At 41.8% G+C, this 16,931-nt stretch overlaps 2 protein-coding genes across 6 annotated transcripts in view; both read left to right on the top strand.

Annotated features, from left to right (window-relative positions):
* Nucleotides 1–3,704, top strand: part of VPS26A (VPS26 retromer complex component A) — a 50,154-nt gene extending 46,450 nt beyond the window's left edge. For all 4 annotated transcript variants that reach the window (XM_009245533.4, NM_001133528.1, XM_054521692.2 and 1 more), the window contains 1 exon segment: nt 2,001–3,704. In XM_009245533.4, the coding sequence (XP_009243808.1) occupies nt 2,001–2,114 (114 nt within the window). In that variant the 3' untranslated portion in view covers nt 2,115–3,704.
* A 7,336-nt stretch (nt 3,705–11,040) lies between these two features.
* Nucleotides 11,041–16,931, top strand: part of SUPV3L1 (Suv3 like RNA helicase) — a 28,896-nt gene continuing 23,005 nt past the window's right edge. The window contains 2 exon segments of one of the 2 annotated variants that reach the window (NM_001374349.1): nt 11,041–11,379; nt 16,804–16,881. In NM_001374349.1, coding sequence (NP_001361278.1) covers nt 11,109–11,379; nt 16,804–16,881 — 349 coding nt within the window. In that variant the 5' untranslated portion in view covers nt 11,041–11,108. 2 annotated transcript variants of the gene reach the window in all.

Raw genomic sequence — 16,931 nt, 5'->3', positions numbered from 1 at the left:
CCAGCTGTATTCTTTAATTTGCATTTTTACTCAGTAGTGTCTTGAATATCTCTTAACAAATATGCATTACTATTATTATTACTATTTTTATTTTTTGAGATGGGGATCTTCCAAGCAATCCTCCAGTCACAGCCTCTTGAGTAGCTGGGAGGTACAGGCACGTACCACTGTGCCCTGCTGATTTATCCCTTTTAAACAATTCTATTATAAATGTCCATGAGATGACTGAATTCTAATAATTTTTTTTTTTGAGACAGAGTCTCGCTACAGGTTAATCTTTGTATTTTGTTTTTTGTAGAGACAGGGTTTTGCCATGTTGGCCAGGCTGTTTTCAAACTCCTGGCCTAAAGTGATCCGCCTGCCTTGGCCTCCCAAAGTGCTGGGATTACAGGCGTGAGCCACCATGCCCAGCCTCTAATACATTTTTTTTTTTTTTTTTTTTTGAGACAGAGTCTCGCTCTGTTGCCTGGGCTGGAGTGCAGTGGTGTGATCTCAGCTCACTGCAACCTTCACCTCCCGGTTCAAGGAATTCTCCCGCCTCAGCCTCCCGAGTAGCTGGGATTATAGGCATGCACCATCATGCCCGGCTAATTTTTCTATTTTTAGTAGAGACTGGGTTTCACCATGTTGACCAGGCTGGTCTCAAACTCCTGACCTCAGGTGATCCGCCTGCCTCAGCCTCCCAAAATGCTGGGATTACAGGCATGAGCCACCACGCCCAGCCACCTCTAATTCTTTGTTTAATATACAGTGTTCATTATAAACTTGTTCTCATTTGAAAATCAATTAAAAGCTTTTGGTGAATTTTGAATGAAGATAGTAATTAGAATGGTCTTTTGTATTCTGAATCAGATTAATAAACATGTAGTTGAATGTCAGTTGAGTGTTCAAAGCTAAGTTAGAAATTATTCTGTGCTAAGTACTATGAAAAATACAAAAACTACCTTTTATAAACATGATCTGTCCTCCATGTTCTCACATTGTAGATATCTGGGAAAAAGAAAAATAATATAAACTAACAGAATACTTAAATAATAGTTTGACAGTAATTTAGAAGAGAGAAAACCTATTCCAGTATTGCCATCCTAATGTTGTATAATTAAACATATGTGATTTATAACTTCGAAATAAATTACATGATTTTTACAATTTCAAAATCAATTGTATATCATGGCACTATTGGAGGTAGTCTATTATTTCCCATGTGCACTTATTTGGATGTTTAAATTCTGATATGTTGGGGGAAAAAAAACCTCAGCCTATAATGACTTCATGAAGCAAATAATTTTAGGAATTTAGAAGATGGAAGTTCTCAGGATGGATTGGTTAGGGTAAGAGTTAGGTAGATAAATCGAGATTTGAAGACTGTGGAAGATGTAGGGCGAGTTTATTTGGATTGCATTGGAGGCAGAGAGTAACTCAGTTTGGCCGACGGGGGAAAATGGTCTAGGGAGGGAAGAGAATAATGTTGGTAAATTGGATAAAGGTTATAGAGGGGCATGAATACCTGTTTGGAGATTTATCCTGGAGGCACTGAGAATTACTAAAGAGCAATCCAAGCAGTGTGCTAGAGGATTAACCTGGTAGTGATAATGAAGTATTAGATAGAAAGGGCTCTGCCTCTCTTGCCTCTCAGGAAGCTGTTTTAATATCTAAGTGACAAGAACTTGAATTTGAATGAGGGCAATGAACAATTAAAGGATGGATTTGGGGAATTCTTTAAAGTAACAATAGGACTTCTTGACAGATTGGATTGATGGTGGTGGAATGCATGGGTGCTGGTGATAGGAGCACTAGAGGTAGAAGGGGCAGTCAAGATTAGAGCTGGAAGAAAGTGGATCAGTTGGAAAAGAGGAGGGCTTTTGTAGGGAAGAATTTAATTTTATTATGGTTAAAATTGAAGTGGCAGTCATGATTTCCATGGTGAAAATTTAAGGCATCATAGAGATAAGGCATCATATCAAACATTAATTTGTTAATATCTTGCATTTGTTTACTAGGAGATAATTTTATGGAGAAAAGCTCCTGAAAAACTGAGGAAACAGAGAACAAACTTTCACCAGCGATTTGAATCTCCAGAATCACAGGCATCTGCCGAACAGCCTGAAATGTGAACTGAACAGGAGAAAAAAAGAAAAGCAAAAAACTCCTGTAACCCTTGAGATTAAGTTCAGCAGGTTAAAGATGGTTGCAGCCGGAGGGGGCGGAAAAAGGCCAAAACTCCATATATATTAGTCTTCCTTTATCTTACAGCGCTGCATTTATTTTATGATATAATGAAATGTTCGTTCATGTATATACATTTTTAAAAGTGCTTTCTTTGAAACACTGGAACTTTGTTAAGCTGCCTTTTTTTTTTAACTTCCTACTTTGATGATACGCACTCAGATATATATCAGCGTAAACATGAAAAGTTTTCATGTGAGTAGGCTGGTATTTGTAATTTTGCTTTCTTTCTGCATAATGTTGATTATAAATCCTTCTCTCTTTTCAGGCTAATGATTACCTCTTATTCTGTACATGCAAAAAATTAAATATTTTGTGTTTAAATAAAATTAGAAAACCTGAGTGGCCTCTTGTGTCCTGCAGAGATTTAAAACATGGCATCTCAATATTTTTGAGAACTACATTTGTTTTTAACGTATGTGTTTGAGAAAAGCATATGGAGTGTTTCACCGCAGGCACTTCTGAGTACCATTCCATGGCTTCCAGAATTTTATCCTCTTTGAGGTCTTCTGTGCTATGAATATTAGATTTCTTTCCCCAAGAGTTATGTGGCAGGTCATTATGTCCTCCTTTTTTTTGGCCATATTAAGTAACAGTTTTGCTATTTTCCAGTAGTACCGTTGTGTGTTTTCTGCAATGTGGAGTTGACTTAGGTTGGCATTTTAGATTTGTTAAAACTATTTTTTCCATAAATACTTTGAAACATATTTATATATTTCAATTTAAGGAATCTTTTTGCCATGTGTATGCAAATATTATTTTCTTCATACATTCATTTTCTTTTCAGGGGAAAATTTTGGGATGGGGGACTCAGGAGGACCTGTGAAGCATGTAGTTATCTAGATCTGGGTAATTTCATGTTTATTAAACTCGAACTTTGGCCAGTTAAACTCACATTGAAACTTCATCCATCTCTTAATTTTTTAACACTAAATTCAAGTCATTTGTTTAAAGTCTCTAAAAAAGAAGATTGCAGTCATCCATTCATATGCATGGGGTCTGATAGCAAATACACTAAATGTGGAGTGTAGGAACCAAAATGAAACCTGCTGTATGGAAACTACTTTCACTTATGATTCATTGGTTTTTGTACCAATATTTTTTTATGCACTTCAGTGCAAGTCTTGTCAGTTAACCTTACTTTATGAGTAAGCTAAATAACCCAAATTACATTTCTTTAAACCTGTTTTACTACTATGGCACTTTGATAAAATGGTCAGGAACCAACTTTACTGGCAGAAGGGTCCATGTACCATGTGCTGGAGCATCTGTTCTACATGTGGATATCTATGAATGGTAATGTTTTCCTTCATGTAAGTGCCTATTCAGAGTTTCAAAATTTTAAAATGCCAAATATTTTCATGGTCATTTGCATGTAGTAATCTAGAAAATATTCAAAGAGATTTTGAAAACCAATTGTATTTAACCAGCCTCAAATTGTGCAACCATGATGTATAATAAAGAATTTGAAACAGAAACTGAGCTTGCTGTTTGCATGATTAAAATAGCTCTATTCTCAAATCTCTTCTCATTGTTAGATTTATTGTCAAGGATAGGATTGTTCAGTAGTTTAGGAAGCTGTAACTGTGATAATGAATTTTTATAAATATTACTGGTTTCAATTTTAAATAGCTATATAATGTTTTTAATAGGCTGGCTTAAAACTCATACAGGATGCCTATCCGTTTTGCTCAAGACTTTTTGTAGCATAACCAATTTGAAAAATAATTCAAATTTAATATTTGGTGATTTCAGTCAAAAGTCAGCCAGTTAATTAGAAGTCATAAACTGAAAAAGAAATTTGTGTCTTTAATGAAGAGTTACAATGTCTAATCCATTGGTTCTCAACCCTGGCTGCATATTAGAATCACCTTAGAAGCTTTTAAAATAACCAGGCCTGGGTCCTACTCTGACCAATAAAATAAGAATCTCAGAGACTGGGCCATAAGCATTAAAAACAAAACCACCTCAAAAAAATACCTGTAATCCCAGCCACTTCAGGAGTCTGAGGTGGAAAGATCACCTGAAGCCAGGAATTCGAGACCAGCCTGGCCAACAAAATGAGACCCTATCTCTACAAAAAAATTAACAATGAGCTGGGCATGGTGGCATGCACCTGTATTCCCAGCTACTTTGGAAGCTGAGACAGGAAGATCCCTTTGAGAGGTGAAGCCAGCTGGACTTCTGAGTCGCGTGGGGACTTGGAGAACTTTTCTGTCTTACAAGGGGATTGTAGAATGCACCAATCAACACTGTAGCTAGGATTGTAAAACGCACTCTGGCTAGCTGGAGGTTTGTAAAATGCACCAATCAGTGCTTGTGAAAACGCACCAATCAGGCTGGGCGCAGTGGCTCACGCCTGTAATCCCAGCACTTTGGGAGGTCAAGGTGGGCAGATCACCTGAGGTCGGGAGTTCGAGACCAACCTGACCAACATGGAGAAACCCCGCCTTGACCAAAAATACAACATTAGTCGGACGTGGTGGCACATGCCTGTAATCCCAGCTACTAGGGAGGCTGAGGCAGGAGAATTGCTTGAACCCGGGAGGCAGAGGTTGCAGTGAGCCGAGATCGCACCAATGCACTCCAGCCTGGCTAGAAGTTTGTAAAATGGACCAACCAGCAGGACGTGGGCGGGGACAAATAAGGGAATAAAAGCTGGCCACCCCCCAGCCAGCAGTGGCAACCGGCTCGGGTCCCCTTCCATACTGTGGAAGCTCTGTTCTTTCACTCTTCATGATACATCTTGCTGCTGCTCACTCTTTGGGCCTGTGCCACATTTAAGAGCTGTAACACGGCGAAGGTCCACGGCTCCGTTCTTTTAAGTCAGCGAGACCGCAAACCCACGAGAAGGAACCAACTCTGGACACATCTTGAGTACAGGAATTTGAAATTACACTGAGGTGATCATGCCACTGCACTCTAGCTTGGGTGACAGAGACACCATGTCTCAAAAATCTACCCAGAGTTGAGAACCACTGATCTAAACCATTAAAATTTTTATTTCTCTCACTAATGAAGAATTTTCTCATTGTTTTGATATTGCTAGGGAAGAAAAACTTATACCCTCTTAGGATGAGTTATTGGGGGCCTGCAAATTAAATAAACAAGAGACATGGCCAGGTGCCTAACTCTTTGAGGCCAGGGTGGGAAGATCACTTGAGCCCAGGAGTTTGAGACCAGCCTGGGCAACATAACGAGACCCCATCTCTACAAAAAAACAAAAAACAAACAAAAAATACATAGGGGAAGTGGTGGGGCGTAAGAGTATTTACGGGAAAACAAATGACTTAGAAAAGATAAAATGAGCTCTTATGAAAATAGATGGAAGATAAAATTTTGTTAACAATGTCTGTTCACGTGTGGTACCCATTTATTGTCTCAGGATAAAAGTTAGTCTTTCCTGGTTGTTCCCAGGAAGGGGATTTTTTAGCTCTTTTGAGAGCCCAGGTTTTTAGACAGCTAAGGGATTTCAAAAACAAGTGATTATAAAATTAAAGATGCTCTCACTTAGAAAAAAAAATACAGGTCTAAAATATAACACAATTATGGATTAGAACTGTTATGCAGCTCAGTATTAGAATAAAGCAAAGGTTTTCCAGGAGTGGTATTATGCCCCGGAAAGAAAGCAAGACAGAGCAGCACCATGTGAGTACCATCTGTACAAGTTCTACAAATGCGTCGGACAGGTGCCCTATCCCTTCCAGCTCTAACATTTCATGATTCTAAGACTAAATCCTTTTTTTTTTCTTTTTTAATTTTGAGATGGAGTCTTGCTCTGTCACCCAGGCTGGAATGCAGTGGTGCGATCTCGGCTTACTGCAACCTCCGCCTCCCGGGTTCAAACCATTCTCCTACCTCAGCCTCCCAAGTAGCTGGGACTACAGGCACGTGCCACCATGCCTGGCTAATTTTTTGTATTTTTGGTAGAGATGGGGTTTCACCGTATTAGCCAGGATGGTCTCGATCTCCTGACCTCATTGAGAGGTGAAGCCAGCTGGACTTCTGGGTCGGGTGGGGACTTGGAGAACTTTTCTGTCTTACAAGAGGATTGTAAAATGCACCAATCAGCACTCTGTAGCTAGGATTGTAAAACACACCAATCAGCGCTCTAGCTAGCTAGAGGTTTGTAAAACACACCAATCAGCTCTCCGTGGCTAGAGATTTGTAAAATGGACCAATCAGTGCTCTGTAAAATGGACCAATCAGCACTCTGTAAAATGGGCCAATCAGCAGGACATGGGTGGGGGACAAATAAGGGAATAAAAGCTGGCTGCCACCCCCCTCACCCCAGCCCCCAGCCAGCAGCAGCAACCCGCTTGGGTCCCCTTCCACGCTGTGGAAGCTTTGTTCTTTTGCTCTTCACAATAAATCTTGCTGCTGCTCACTCTTTGGGTCCATGCCACCTTTGAGAGCTGTAACACTCACTGCAAAGGTCCACAGCTTCATTCTTGAAATCAGCGAGACCACGAACCCACCGGAAGGAACAAACTCTGGACACATTGTGATCCACCTGCCTTGGCCTCCCAAAGTGTTGGGATTACAGGCGTGAGCCACCGTGCCCGGCCAAGAGTAAATCTTAAAAGTTCACTTAGGATAAGCAATAGTATAGTGTCTAGATCATGACAACCTTAATGTCAGAAAAATACTAGAAACTTCAAATTACAAAATTTGGTAGACAAGGTATGAGAGAGTAATCTACAGGATGTGCTTTTGTGAAACCTACACCAGATTTTGTTAATAGCAAAAGCAGGCCGGGCGCGGTGGCTCACGCCTGTAATCCCAGCACTTTGGGAGGCCAGGGCAGGCGGATCACGAGGTCAGGAGATAGAGACCATCCTGGCTAACACGGTGAAACCCTGTCTCTACTAAAAATACAAAAAAAATTAGCCGGACGTGGTGGCAGGCGCCTGTAGTCCCAGCTACTCGGGAGGCTGAGGCAGGAGAATGGCATGAACCCAGGGGGCAGAGCTTGCAGTGAGCCGAGATTGTGCCACTGCACTCCAGCCTGGTGAGAGAGCAAGACTTTGTCTCAAAAAAAAGAAAAAAAAAATAGCAAAAGCAAAGGCGAAGAAGAAATTAACTTGTATTATTTCTGCCACCTAGGTTATCTTCTCTCACTTCCTTTCCCCTTCTCCTATTTATTTCCGTATTCATGCATGGATTTAGCATATTTACAGACTATCAGTTAGTGCTTGCTACGGTTTGAATGTGTCCCCTAAATTTTTTGTGTTGGAACTTAATCATCAAATTCATATACTGATTGGAGGTGAGGCCTTTGGGAAGTAATTAGGATTAGATAAAAGTTCTTACTGTGGGTCCCCCATGATGTGACTAGTGGCTTTGTAAGAAAAGAGAAACCTGAGTTGACACACAAGGTCTTGCTATCTGGCCATGAGATGCCTTCTACCAGGTTATGTCAAGAGGGCCATCACCAGATGCGAGCCTCTTGATCTTGGACTTCCTAGCCTCCAGAACTGAAATAAATAAATTCATTTTCTTTACAAATTACTCAGTCTGTGGTGTTCTGTTGTAGCAATGCAAAATGGAGTAAGTGTTATCTTGCCCCTACCCTGAAGGAACTTTAATCCAGAGCAGTGGTTCTCAAAAGTGTGGTCTCAGACCAGCAGAGTTGCATCATCTGAAATGTTTTAGAAATGTAAACTCTCGGATCCCACTCCAGATCTACTGAATCAGAAACTTCAGGGATGGGGCCCAACAATCTTGTCGCACTCTAACATTTAAGAACCACTGACCCAGAGACATAATTACGATAGTTTTCATTCTATGATAGAGCCTCTACTGGGACCTGTGATGTGTAAGAGAAGCACTCAGTGTGTTCAGAGGTACAGAGGTGAGAAACGATGATATAACTGGTGTATAGTTCCAGCATGAATAGAATGGTAGATGTGGGGAGTAGAAATAAAGCTGGAAGAGGCATATAAGGCCAACCAATTTAGGAGAGAGCCTGGATGCCATACGATGGAATATGGGCTTTATCTGAACATTTATTCAGAATCACCAAAGGACTCTAAGCAGGAGTAACTTACCAGATTTGTGTTTTCAAAAGATCATTATGGTGCTACGGCAAAGTATAGGAGGATGCCAGTTACATAGTTACTGCATTAATTCATTCAACAAGCAAAATAAAACATTTATAGAGGCTCTAATATGTGTTAGGTGCTGATTACACTTACTGCTATAAATATGACATAACCAGTATAGATATGACATCTTTTTTTGTAAAAGCAAAAATTTCATATTGAATTTTCCCATTTCAATGTTTATAGTAGAACTTAATGAATGGCTGAAAGGGAAAGCCTGTATGTGCTATCATAAAATTCAGATTGCACTTTCTACCTGCAAGGAGGTGCAAACAAAATTACAGTTGAAATAGTTTTGAGAATTTTTTTTCTGTAAAACTATACTAGGGTTGGGCTAGATCTGTAAGACTAGTAACTGCCAGGTGCCGTGGCATGCACCTGTAGTTCCAGCTACTCAGGAGGCTGACACAGGATTGCTTGAGCCCAGGAGTTCAGGATCACCCTTCCAAAAATAAAAGACTCGTACAAATGTTGATTCTGGCCCAATATGCTGCTCCTGTCCAAAAAGCCCACCTATTTGCTTTGAAATCAGAAAGACTGGCTGGGCGCGGTGGATCACACCTGTAATCCCAGCACTTTGGGAGGCCGAGGCAGGTGGATCACTTGAGGCCAGGAGTTCTGAGACCAGCCTGGCCAACATGGTGAAACTAAACAGAATACAAAAACTAGCCAGGTACTGTGGTGCAGGCCTGTAGTCCCAGCTACTCGGGAGGCTGAGGCATGAGAATTGCTTGAGCCTGGGAGGTGGACGTTGCAATGAGCTATGATTGCACCACTGCACTTCAGCCTGGGCAACAGAGTGAGACTGTCTCAAAAACAACAACAACAACAAAAGATTTAGATTTGTATCTGACTCTACCACTTATTGGGGCAAGTTAGTTAACCTGGTGACAATAATACCTCTAAATGGTTGTCAAGCATATTAAAAGATTAAAAGGAACAAGATAGTGCTTGCCTCAGTTACGTATTAAATGTTTGGTTTATCCATCATTCTCCTAGTTTCCAAATCTGATGAGACATCATTGTTTATTAACATTTTCTAGCATATTTAGTCACTCACAACATTATCTAAGGAGTCTTGTAAAACCTCTCCATTCTACATACATGGTCTCCATCATAACTCAGACACAGGAATCTACCACCTTCAGCTGGAACTGTTGCTAAAGTTGTAATTTTCCTCCCTGCATATTTGTGTTTAGCCTAGTCTATCCTAGGTACTTCCTAATGAATGGTTTCTCTTCTCAAAAATATAATCACTATTTGTAAGCCATAGAATTAGGTCTGCGTTAACTCTGTTACTTAAATTTTTTTCAATATGTCTTTTCCTTAGTTAAGCCTCTGCTGACATCGTTTCCTCCGACTAGAATTTACTTACCGCTTCTCTATATGTTTTACTTTTAAGTCTGGCAGAAATCTCCTTACCACTCTAAAATTGCTCCTTTCTTTGAACTGCCATTAGTCTATTAGAGTAATAAGTGCATTATTTAACGTGTACTGTTCTTATTACCAAAACCAGATCAGAAACTTTGAAAGCAAAGGACTTTCTCCTTGTATCCCTGATGTTTAAAAATTATTTTGTGAATCAAAGACACGTGGCAAATTGTTACTGGAATCCTATTAGACATACAGTATTGTATATTACATAACACGTTCCTTCGAGTTGTAAGATCTTAATGATGTAAGTATAAAGAGATGTGGAGATGCTAAACTTGTGAATTTTTTTTTTTTTTAGACGGAGTCTCATTCTGTTGCCCAGGCTGGAGAGCAGTGTCCCGATCTCGGCTCACTGCAACCTCTGGCACCCAGGTTCAAATGATTCTCCTGCCTCCGCCTCCCTAGTGACTGGGATTACAGGTGTGCACCACCACGCCCTGCTGATTTTTGTATTTTTAGTAGAGAGGGATTTCACCATGTTTGCTAGGCTGGTCTCGAACTCCTGACCTCAGATGATCCACCAGCTTCGCCCTCCCTAAGTGCTGGGATTACAGGCGTGAACCACCACGCCCGGGTTAAATTTTGAATTTAACATGTTGCAGCCTCACATGAGGACACGGTATTCAACAAATGCAATGGAACTAAACTACGGCTGGGGTACAGAGCACGTATTTTTGCCATGTGGTCACAACTATGTGGTCATAGCTGCTAGGATGATGTACACAAACTGCTCACATTAAAGCAAAAGTACTTACGTAATACAAGGGGTTTAATAGTGCAACAATATTTCTTAGCAACATTTCTGAGGGGCATACCAAGTTATTATCGCTAACGTTACCATATCAGGAAATGACGGTTAACAATGCAAGAAACTTTTGGGAAATGTTATTTAGTGTTTGAGTCCGCAAGACACACTCGTACTCTGAGCATTCGCAGTCACTGCTCCACCAACCACTCTCTCACTGCTCACCCACGTGCTTCTGGACACTTGCTTACCAAAGTACTAGTTTGCATCACGTGACACGACTAACAGGCCCCCTCCGCTCATCTATGACATCCCAAAGATGCCTGATTATTTTCCCTTCTTTAGGGAAAGCTGGTCCCAATCACCAACAAAACAGAGAAAGAGAACGAGAATTATCTCTAGTGGTTTTCCCTGCTAATCTTCCTCTTCCCTGAAAGAACACCCTTACGGCACGGCTTTTTCCTTAACAATCAGGCGTTTTCCCGGGCAGCTTACCTGCTCGGCCTGGGTCTTTCCGGACAGCAGGTGCTGGAGGTGCGCGTCACTGTCCGCCGCAGTGTCCGCGGCTGCTGCCGGACCCTGTAGAACCTGCGGCCTCGATGTCCTTCTCCCGTGCCCTATTGTGGGCTCGGCTCCCGGCGGGGCGCCAGGCTGGCCACCGGGCAGCCATCTGCTCTGCCCTTCGCCCCCACTTTGGGCCCTTTCCCGGGGTTCTGGGGCAAGTTTCTGTCCTTGCCATCGCCTCCTCCTCTGCCTCCGGTGGCTCCAAAATACCAAACACGTCCTTGTTCGTGCCCCTGACTGTGAAACCTCAGGGCCCCAGAGCCGATGGCGACGTCGGGGCCGAGCTAACCCGGCCTCTGGACAAGAGTGAGTTTGGGAACTACTGAGGGCGGCAGGGGGTGGTGTCTGCTGGGCCTAGGCTGGTTGGGAGGAAGCTACATCCCCTTCCCCTGGGGATCCGAGATGTCATCGAGTGTTGTCATCGTGCCTCTCAGTGTCTGCCTCCTTCGCTGGTGTGTGAGCCCTTCAAACAGCTTGGGACTGTGTCTGATTAATTCTTAACGCCTCATCCCAGAAGCGGCCTTTTCGCTTTTACTGTCCTGCTCTCTGAATGGTTTAAACACTCATGTGTTGGGAAGATTTGACTTTTTTTGAGTTGTTAGGTGGACGCCCGCTCTTTCTTGCATTCTTTGTTTCTCTCCCGCCCCCGAATGGGATGTGGCAGTGAAAAGCCAGCGGAGACTTCTTTTAGGATTCTTTGTCATTGAGGAGGTGGCGACTCATACCACGCTGTTAGGCTGTGTGGTGGTTGCCAAGAGGAACCAGACTCAGATCCAGATCCCCTCTTAAGAAACGTAACGGTATCGTGGGGGAGGACACGTGTATGGAAAGTGAACTGTAATACAAGGTAGAACATGACAAGGTCTAGAACGAGGCAGAGTGTCCCCGGCTCCAGAGAGAAAAGAAGAGGGTAGCATTAGTGAGTGGCAGCGGGCTTTGCTCAGCAAAACTTAAGTTTGGATGGATTTGTTGACAGAGAGGCATGTGAATGTTTTCAAGGCGAGTTTCGGGATGATTAGGGAGGTAAGGGAGTTTCCTCTGACCATATGAAACTGGGAGGTTGAGGAAATGCTATCCAGAATTGTCTCCAGGAATAGGAGGAGAAATGTCTCACTTCAACAAGCGACATTGGTGCCTCCTATTGTAAATCTAAAATGTGGACTACAATATGTTTTTCAGAGCAGAAGTACTTTCATTAAACATGTGATGGAACTCACAGTATATGTTATTTTTTGACATATTCTTCCAGTATTAAGCAAGGCCTTTCACTTTACTTGGAGTTGGGAGACTGTTTTTATTTTCTGCTGTTATAACATAATACCTGAGACTGAGTAATTTATAAACAATAGAGGTGTATTTGACTCATGGTTCTGAGCCGGGATCTGATGAGGGCCTTTGGCTGCATCATCACGTGGTGGAAGGTGGAAGGGCAAATGAGTCTATGAGACAGAGAAAGGGGGCTGAACTTAGCCTTTTTTTCCTGTGATAACTGACTCCTGTGATAATGGCATTAATCCACTCACAAGGGCAAACTCCTCATGTCCTAATCACCTCTTAAAGGTTCCACCTCTCAACTGTTAAAATAGCAATTAAATTTCAATATGAGTCTTGGAGAAGACATTCACAACCATAGCAGAGAATGTGTTATTTTAATAATGTAATTATATTATTATTTATTTTTAAATTGTAAAAATACATAAAATTTACTCTTTTAAACTTTTTTTTAGTTTTTTTCTTTACTTTTTTTTTTTTTTTTTTGGAGACAGGGTCTTGCTCTGTTACCCAAGCTGGAGTATAGTGGTATGATCATAGCTCACTGTAACCTCCAACTCCCAGACTCAAGCAATCCTCCTGGCTCAGCCTTCTAAGTAGCTAGGAATACAGGTGTGCACCACCATGCCTGGATAATTTTTTAATTTTTCGTAGAGATGGGGTCTTGCTATGTTGCCCAGGCTGGTCTCAAACTCCTGGGCTCCGGGGATCCTCCTGCCATGGCCTCCCAAAGCACTGAGATTATAGACCTGAGCCACTGCACCCAGCCAGTCTTAATTGTTTTTAAGCACATCGTTCACTAGCATTAAGTATATTGACATTGTTGTGAAATAGGTGAGAACTTTTTCATCTTGCAGAATTGAAACTCAAACAATAGTTTACCCATTAAAGAACAATTTTCCATTTATTTTATATTATTTGAAGGCGTAAGGTAATTTGGATGAGATAATTTGCCTTATTGTATTCAAATATTGATAAATTCTTATTTTCTGCAGCTATTCCAATTCACCTGAAAATGTAAATGTCTTTGCTGCTTCCTGTAAGAAGACAGAATAAAGACATGGGTTTGTCAGCACTAGATTTTCTTCTGGTGGAGAATCCTTAGATACTTCATTGGGTCTGTGTGCCAGGTGATTTTTCATCTCCTTTGACTGGGATTGGTCCAGATGTTGAATTTACTAGAATGATTTTTCAGCATGGCAGGAGGGGCTACAGAAGATGGTGAATTACTACACTGTGATATAGCCATGTGGTTAAGGTGTCAGATTTCCACTTAGCTTAGCAATCAGGACAAGAAGCTGTCACTTCTCAATCTCTTTTGCCTGCTCATAGCCCAAAAAGTTGAGGTACTTAAAGGCTTTGTCCTGCGTCACCTTGCTGCCTTATTCTGTGCTCTCTATGGGGTGTTTCGTTCTCTCTCTCCCCCTCACGAATTCAGTATTCCTCTCAGATCTTTGTCTCTACCCTGGACCTCTCTCCTTCACCCTGGACCTATATATCTTGCTGCCTACCAGGTATCTCCACTTGTCTTTCTTACACACACCTCACCTTAGCGTGTCAAGACAACTTACCTTCCCCTCAGCCTGCTCCTCCAGGTGCTCAGTTCAAAACCTGGTAGTCTTTGTTCTCCCATCCCTCACCCCTACATCTAACAATCAGAGAAAGCCCAGTTGATGAGTCTTGTTGATTCTACCTCATAAATATTGAATTCATTCATTTCCCTCATTCTCCACTGCAACCAGCTTAGTCTAAAATGCCATCTTCTGACTGGACTGCACGTATAGCCCCTTACGTGTCTCCTCATATGCCTTTGATCCCTCCATTCCATTCTCTACCTGCAGTCAGAATGTTCTTTTAAAAAGACTAGGCTGGGCGCAGTGTCTCACGCCTGCAATCCCAGCACTTTGGGAGGCCCAGGAGGGTGGATCGCTTGAGCCCAGGAGCTCAAGATGAGCTTGGGCAACATGGCGAAACTCTGTCTCTACAAAAAATACAGAAATTAGCCAGGCACGATGGTGTGTGCCTGTAGTTCCAGCTACTTGGGAGGCTGAGGTGGGAGGGTTGCTTGAGCCTGGATAGTAGTAGAGGTTGCAGTGAGCCGAGATTGCACCACCACGCTCCAGCCTGGGTGACAAGAGTGAGACCCTGTCTCAAATAAAAAAAGAAAGATACAATTTTAATTTACATACTAGAAAGCTCACCCTTTAAAAGTGTATAATTCACTGGGTTTTAGTATATTTGCAGGATTGTACAATCATCACCATAATTTCATTTTAGAACATTTTTATCACCCTGAAAAGAAACCTGATATCTATTAGCAAGTCACTCTCTAGTCCCCCAGTCCCCAGTATCTTTTTTTTTTTTTTTTAGCTCCAGATAACCACTAATCCACATTCTGTCTGTTGATTTGCCTGTTTTGTGTATTTCATATTAATAGTGTCATATAGTATGTGGTCTTTTGTAATTGGTTTCTTTTACTTAGCATAATGAGAAATTTCACATTTTGGAAGCATTTTAATTTGAGTAAAGCAGCATGAATCTTATATAACACCGTAGTATTAGTCACAGAAAATAGGTTAATTCTAAATAAATGTGATCTGTCTTTAGTTTGTATCGAGTTTATAGGTCAGCAGAATTTTCCCAAGCAATGGCATGTGCCTTTTTCCAGTCTTTTATTTGTCATTGGTTTTTCTACCCTTGATACCAAGAAACTGTTGGCCAGCTGCAGTGGCTCACGCCTGTAATCCCAGCACTTTGGGAGGCTGAGGCTGGCAGATCTGAGGTCAGGAGTTTGAGACCAGCCTGACCAACATGGAGAAACCCTGTCTCTACTAAAAATACAAAATTAGTCGGGCATGGTGCATGGTGATGCATGCCTGTAATCCCAGCTACTTGGGAGGCTGAGGCAGGAGAATCTCTTGAGCCTGGAAGGCGGAGGTTGCGGTGAGCTGAGATTGCGCCATTGCACTCCAGCCTGGGCAACAAGTGTAAAACTCCGTCTCCAAGAAAAAAAGAAACTGTTGTTCCTACTCGGCACAAAGTAACAGAGACCCAGAAATCTGCCTGTGATCTGAAATATAAATACACACACACACACACACACACACACACACACTCTCTCTGTGTGTGTATGTGTATCTCCTATTTAATTGTGGGCAGATCTAGTGATTCTGAAATTTCCTCATTCTGTCAAAGTTTTATTAGTGGAATGCTTCGTTCAGGCTTGATTTCTTCAATGAGCGTTGTGTGTGTTGGACTGTGTGAAAATGTGGTTGGCACATTTGTGAAAGGTAAAAATACAGGTCACTTGGCCTTTCTGAATTTCATGGGTAAAGGCTGTGTCCTCATTGTGGCTTCTCCTCCTAGAAATACATAGTGTGTGACTGAGTCAGTAAAATGTTTATTGAATAATACTGTAGTATTTTAACATATACAACCATAATACAATCTCAGCTTGATTAGTTTAAAATACTTTTACCTGTAAGATTATTGATTCATAGTGGCATGTTATCTCCCAATAGCACAGACATTTCTCTGCCGTCACCCTTGACAGTCATCTAATCCTTGCTTGAGTAATTCCATTGGCAAGGAGCTCTCACTTTTCACTGTTCTAATTGTTAGGAAGTTCTTGTATAAATTCCACTGAAATCTGCTCCCACTGTCGTTAGTTATGCCATCTAGCACAAAACAAGTGTAATCTTTTATCTCTGAAATCATCATCCTCAAACTTAAGATCAGCCTGGCTTCCTTAAGCATGAGAATCTGGTCCTTGCTATATTGGTTTTCTTTCTGGATGTGTTTTAGCTGCTCACTGTTTGGATGTGCAGAATGGTTATAAGTGAATGACAGTGTGGCTCTCTACCTGTAAGTGGCCTGGTGAAGGCTTGAGGCTGCCTCTGATCTTGGAGTGCATTGCTCATTCCTCTGTGGTATAACAGGGTGCTGCATTATTTGACTTGATCATTTTTCTTTTTCTTTTTTTTTTTTTTTTGAGACGGAGACTCGCTCTGTCACCTAGGCTGGAATGCAGTGGGCCCATCTCGGCTCACTGCAAGCTCCGCCTCCTGGGTTCATGCCATTCTCCTGCCTCAGCCTCCCAGGTAGCTGGGACTACAGGCACCCGCCACCAGGCCCGGCTAATTTTTGTATTTTTAGTAGAGACGGGGTTTCACCACGTTAGCCAGGATGATCTCCATCTCCTGACCCCATGATCCGCCCGCCTCAGCCTCCCAAAGTGCTGGGATTACAGGCGTGAGCCACCGTGCCTGGCCGACTCGATCATTTTTCTTAACACTCCCATCGCATATCAATTCATAAAGAAGGATCAACTAAAACCTTCTAGTTCTTGCAACACTCATTAGACTGCTGCCTTTAGTGTTACTGCTTCAAGTTTCTTTTGCTTTTTTTCAGCATTTATCTAAGATAAGGAAACGTTAAATTTTCACATCTCTCTTCTAGATGAAGTAAAGAAGGTCTTAGACAAATTTTACAAGAGGAAAGAAATTCAGAAACTGAGTGCTGATTATGGACTTGATGGTAAGGCCCAAAACATCTTCATGGAGGTATTTTATTACCTCTTACAGTAC

This window comes from Pongo abelii, chromosome 8, assembly GCF_028885655.2.
Source record: "Pongo abelii isolate AG06213 chromosome 8, NHGRI_mPonAbe1-v2.0_pri, whole genome shotgun sequence".
Classification (NCBI taxonomy): domain Eukaryota; kingdom Metazoa; phylum Chordata; class Mammalia; order Primates; family Hominidae; genus Pongo; species Pongo abelii.
The sequence above is the reverse complement of the archived record's forward strand: the minus strand, read 5'-3'. Positions and strand labels throughout refer to the sequence as shown.